General features: G+C 36.6%; 1 protein-coding gene across 1 annotated transcript; it reads left to right on the top strand.

Moving 5' to 3' along the window:
- Positions 1-4603: 4603 nt before the first annotated feature.
- LOC137834544 (uncharacterized) lies at positions 4604-6046 on the top strand. Its single transcript, XM_068642572.2, has 2 exons — positions 4604-4937; positions 5403-6046. Exons 1-2 carry the CDS (start codon positions 4604-4606, stop codon positions 6044-6046), a joined length of 978 nt encoding a protein of 325 aa, XP_068498673.2.

Genomic DNA, 6046 nt, shown 5'->3' with positions numbered 1-6046 from the left:
AATGACTGTAAATGGGGGTGGTTCCTAATCAGGTTTCTTGTAATGAATTCCTTGAATGGATTAATACTAATGATCTTTCTTGTATGCCTTTTACTGAATCTTGTTATACTTGGTGGAATGGAATGAGAGGGTTGCATATAATTCATAAAAGAATGGATAGGGCTTTATGTAATGGAGTGATTGGATGAATGGGATTCTTGTACTTATCAGGTTCTTGTTAAAAATTGTTCTGATTAGAGTTTAGGGTTTAGGGCTTTATTCTTGCTAATCTTGTTAGTAATTCTTTGAGGAAGGTTTACAATTTTCGTTTCTTTTCTATATGGCTTCAAGACACTTCATGTCTGAAGCTTATTCATGATTCTTGGGCTAATAAGGTTGTTGGTTGTCCTATGTTTATTTTGCAACATAAGTTAAAATTTTTGAAAATTGAACTCCGAGACTGGAATAAAAACTCTTTTGGTAATGTTCACAATGCAGTTCTTCTTAAGTAGGGTCTATTCCTTGGTATTCAACAAAACTTAGAGATTCCTAGTTTGTCTGATATTGTAGAGGAAGTTCTTAATAGAGGTATCTTTAAGCTTGTGAATGATAAGAAAATTTTACATATGGCTAGTCCACAAGGTTGTCTCACTCCCTCTCATATTTTATATGCTGATGACATATTTGTTTTATGTAGGGGGATATTAAGTCTCTTAGAAATTTGAGTGCTTTTTTAAAACATATGGTGATTTTTCTTGTCAATATGTTAATAACTCTAAAAGTAGTTTTTTCACCATGGATAATTTTGCAAGATTTGTCACCAAAACTCAGCGTATTCTTTCTTGTAGTCATGGTTGTTTTCCTTTCAAGGAGTGCCTATCTTTTTTGGTGCTCCAAAGTTCCGATGATAAAGTCAAATTGAAGCTAGCATCTTAAAAAGGTAAATCTCTTGGCATGATGAGTCAAATTTAGTTGGTGATTACTGGATTTCTAGCTTATTGCTTTAATATGTATATGTGTTGTGGTATCGAAATTTTATTTGGATTGGTGATATTTTGAAAAAAGACATAGTCATTGTGAATTGGTATACGATTTGTTCTCCTCTTGAGAATGAATGTTTGAAGATTATTAATTTTCGTCATGAAAATAATGCATATCTTCTTAAGCTTTCTTGGAACGTTACTTATAGCAACAGACCTTGGTCTTTTCTCTTGAAAACCATGGTTCTTAAATCAAAATACGATTTTATAATGGTTTATAGATCCTCATCTCTTTGGCCTGGAATTAAGCAGTTTTATTCTACTATACTTGATTATACTTCTTGGACTATTGGTACAGGTTCTTTTATTAATTTATGGAATGATAAATGATGTTCTACTACTTCTTTAACAAATATTGCAAGGTTATCTGATGGTGCTAGCATTTCAGATACAGTATCTCAGTTTTGGACAGGTTGTGATTGGAATATTCCCTTATCTTTACAACATATGCCTAATTTTTTTCAGCATATCATGGTTAGGGAGGAACAAAATATTCCTTATTGGATTCTAGATGAGTCTGGTCCTTTCACTCTTAAATTGGCTAGGACTTTTTTCTTGGAACCAGAAGTTCCTTATGGTTGAGGTAAATTTATTTGGTCTTCATCTATTCCGCATTCCAAAACTCTAGTACTCTGAAAATTTTTTCATGGGCGGCTTCCTACAGATCAACATATTCAAAATAAAGGTTTGCATATATGTTATATGTGTACACTTTGTGAAAAACATAAGGAATCTATTTAACATTTATTTTTTGAATGTTCTAATGCTTTGTATATTTGGAGTTGGGTTCGGTAGATTTTTCTTACTTCTCATTTCCCTAATAAGGATGATCTTCTTTCTTTTATTAAGAGGGATGGTAGTCCTTTGGTTAAATTGATTAAGCTTTTTGTGATAACTTTTTCTATTTGGATTATATGACGTATGAAGAATTATGCTATATTTCAGGATAAGATTGAGGTTTCTAGGTCTATTTCGGTAATTAAAGATTTAACTTGTCTAGTGAGAAATTCGTTTAAAGCTTCAATGAAGAATGATATATTGGATTTCAACGTGATTAAGTTTTTTGGTATTAATACTTGTGGTGGTAAAGTTCTTCGTCTTCTTCCTGTTAGATGAGAGTTTCCTTCACCAGACTTGGTTAAAATTAACGTTGATGGGGCTGTATGGGGTTTTGCTAATTGTGGAGATATTTTTCATTGGAGTATGAGAGAGTTTATTGGTGCTTTCTCTACGTTTATTGAAGTTCAGACTGTTATAATTGCTGAGTTTTATGGAGTTATACATGCTATGGAGGAAGCTCAAAAGATGAGGCTTACTAATGTCTGACTTGAATGTGATTCTGCCTTGGTTTGTGTTGCGTTTACTGCTGTGACTAATGTTTCGTGGATGCTTCGTAATTGATGAAATACTTGTCTTAATTACTGTGGGAAAATCAGGTTTAGGGTTACTCATATTTTTTGTTAAGGGAATGTGTGTGCTAATAAGTTGGCTAATTTAAGATTTATTCATAGAGAATCATTTCATTGGTATAATAGGTTTTCATCTAGTCTGTTCTTAGAATTTTTTATGAATAGGTATAGTTTACCTATGTATCGTTTTTGTTAATATATGGGTTTTGATCTAATCCCCCATATTTTTGTATTTTTTTTCTTTTTTGTAATAATAATACATTTTTCATGTGATTACAGATGATTGTTGTTACTTGAGGTATCAGCCTAACTGAGATGTCAAGTTACATAATAATACCTAACATGAAAACTTTTATATAAAAAAGTAACATTATATTTGACTTATAAATTAACATTTATCAACAACCCTCTAAACTACTCTTAACTCCGTATAGATTTCATTTAACAATTTTCTATCTCCTACGGGAGTTCTCAATTGTTGAATATACGTAATTATCACCCACAATTTATTATATGAAACTTTTATCATCTCTTCCCTACATGATAAATTTTTGTCTTCTTAATGTATGTATAATTAGAAAATGAATATAATATATTAATTTAATACATAGATCTTAATACTTTTTTGGCAATTATTATACATACAATCCTAAGAATAACATCAATCTCCTAATTACTTTTTAGGATGTCTAACTCACAAATCAAAATATTATAAAAAATTTACTCCAACAAAACAAATAATTTATTAAACTCTTATATTACATGCGAAAAAAAAAACCTTAACATTTAAGGAAATAAAAATAAAATCAATTTTTTATAATTCATAATTCTCCACCACCATTTAACCGATATGATAAAAATAAAAATAAAATATTTTAATAATTAAATAGAAATAATTATTTGTAGGAAATAAGAAATAAATATTTGATATTTTAATTTATATACTCAATATAACTTAAAATTTTAAATTTATTATGTACTGGTCGACCCGGACGACCGAAAGCTACACATTAAATAATAAAATATGATAAACACGTGGCAAGGAAACAGTTATAACCAGCGTTGAATAAGTCAAAGACACTACGAAGAGCACTCCCTTAACACTACGTAACTAGCGTTGACACTACGAAGAGCACTCCCTTAATACCAGGAAGCCACTACACACAACCCAAGGACCACTACGCATGTCTTTAGTAACCGGTTACCTGGCCCACACAAACGAAAGCCCAAGTCAACCTATAAAAGGAACTTTTGAAAGGGGAAAGGTACGTTTTCATAATATCAGAGAGACAAAACTAAACCCTAGCACTGACTTGAGCGTCGGAGTGCAATCGCAGGTACCCCCGCCGACCGGACGAACGTATACGCGAAGGAGGAAGGACTCGAAGAATTAGGTAGCTACAAGCACGACAACAACTGTGTATCGACGTGGATCAACATTACTCTGGCCCTGACATCCACACAGGTACAATTGGCGCCCACCGTGGGGCCAGGTAATCTTATTTTTCCATACATAAGGATTTCAGCAAGCAAAGATGGTTTCGACAGTGAACAACACCTGCAATGATAACACAGCGGAAGAGCAGATGATGATGCTCCGAACACTCCAGACTCATGTGCAAGAATTGCTTCAAAAAGGAGTTACAGATCAATTGCGTCATGAGGAGTACAGGCGTACGCAAGAAGAAGAGCGACAATGACAAGCAGAAGAATTGGCTCAGTTAAAGGAGCAGAATAAAAGACCACTCGAACAACTTGAACAATTTGAACGAGAGGGACACTCACGTGCGCCCACACCACCTCCATATCAATATGGAACAAAGATACTCACCCAGGAAGTACCCCATACATCGTTCAACCAACAAACCCACCAAAGTGTTAAACACGTTATCCCAAGCAGAGTGGCAAACCTAAGGGGCCATCCTTTCACGGATGACATTATCGCTACACCTCTTCCTAGTAAATGGAGGGGTCTAACCATGAACCTTTATGATGGTTCCAACGATCCGGATGAGCACTTAAATATTTTTAGAACGCAGATGACTCTGTACATGGTTGATCAAACGGTGTGGTGCAAAGTCTTTCCCACATCACTCAGAGAAGGACCACTCAGATGGTTTACTGACGTTTTGGAACTAAAATTCACTACTCAATAGACCCCATCGGACGTCCTCCATGTCTCTCCTTAATGTCAAGCAAGAAAGAGGAGAATGCTTCAAAGCTTTTATGGATAGGTTCAGCAAGGTCTGTATGGGAATACGGAATTTGAATCCGGATATAGCAATGCACCACTTGGTGTCGGCCATACTCCCTGGACGGTTAACAGAAAGTCTCATCAAACGACCACCGTACAGCATGGACGAATTAAGAACAAGGGCGACAAAATTCATGCAAATTGAAGAACACGTTGACTATCACAGGAAGACACATGTTGAAAATACAGAGAGAAACAAGGGAATTCGTCCTCCAATGGTGTCGGCCGATCGAGACCGGTATCGCTCTAATAGAGGTCCGTGTTTCCATAATTACACCCCGTTGATCGTACCCAGAGGGAAAATTCTAGACGAGGCCTTACAAACTGAATTAATCGCAGCATTAAAATAAACACAAACACCTCCCAATGCCGATACAGCTAAGTGTTGCCAATATCACCGCAATTACGGTCATACGACTGAGGGTTGTCAGGCGTTGAAGGATAAAATAGAAGAGCTTGTTCAAGCCGGTCATCTTCGCAAGTTTGTGAAGACAACCATGTCTACACCTCGGTCGCCCCAGCGCGGTATTGATTATTCCTAGGAGAGGGAACGCCTTGGACGAAGAGACGACCGAAACCACGACAACCACCATCGCACAAATAGGAGAAAACGAAGCGAAAGTCCGGTCAGACGCACAAGACCTCGAAGTGAAAGTCCTGAACGTAGAAGCCGAACCAAGTAGAAAGTTTGTGAAGTTATCAACACGATTGTCGGACCAGTGTCGCTCGGCGTACCTCCACAAGAAGTTAACTACATAGCAGGCAGTTTCGCTGGTGGAGGATACTCCAATTCAACAAGGAAGAAACACTTGAGGGCGATTCAATCCATCCATTCGGCCTCCACACATCGTCGACCGCACATACCACCAATTACATTCACGGACAATGACTTTACCGCGATTGACCCCGTTCAGGACGACCCCATGGTCATAACCGTGGAAATTGATAAGTTCGCAATTGCTAAAGTTCTGGTGGACCAAGGTAGTTCGGTCGACATCCTTTACTGGGAGACATTTAAGAAAATGCAAATTTCAGAGGTAGAAATACAACCTTATAACGAACAGATAGTTGGATTTTCGGGAGAAAGGGTGGATACAAGGGGATATATTGACTTATTCACTACTTTCGGCGACGACTATCTCAGTAAAACTATCAACATACGATACCTACTGGTCAACGTCAATACATCCTACAATATCTTGCTCGGTCGTCCATCTATCAACAGGTTGAAAGCTATTGTTTTGACCCCTCATCTGGCCATGAAATTCCCTTCTGTCAATGGAGATATCGCAACAGTGCATGTAGATCAGAAAACGGCACGAGAATGCTATGTTGCCAGCCTAAAAGTCGAGCCAACCAAATGA

Source organism: Phaseolus vulgaris, chromosome 11 (genome assembly GCF_051622355.1).
Source record: "Phaseolus vulgaris cultivar YP4 chromosome 11, ASM5162235v1, whole genome shotgun sequence".
In the NCBI taxonomy this organism is placed as follows: Eukaryota; Viridiplantae; Streptophyta; class Magnoliopsida; order Fabales; family Fabaceae; genus Phaseolus; species Phaseolus vulgaris.
The sequence above is the reverse complement of the archived record's forward strand: the minus strand, read 5'-3'. Positions and strand labels throughout refer to the sequence as shown.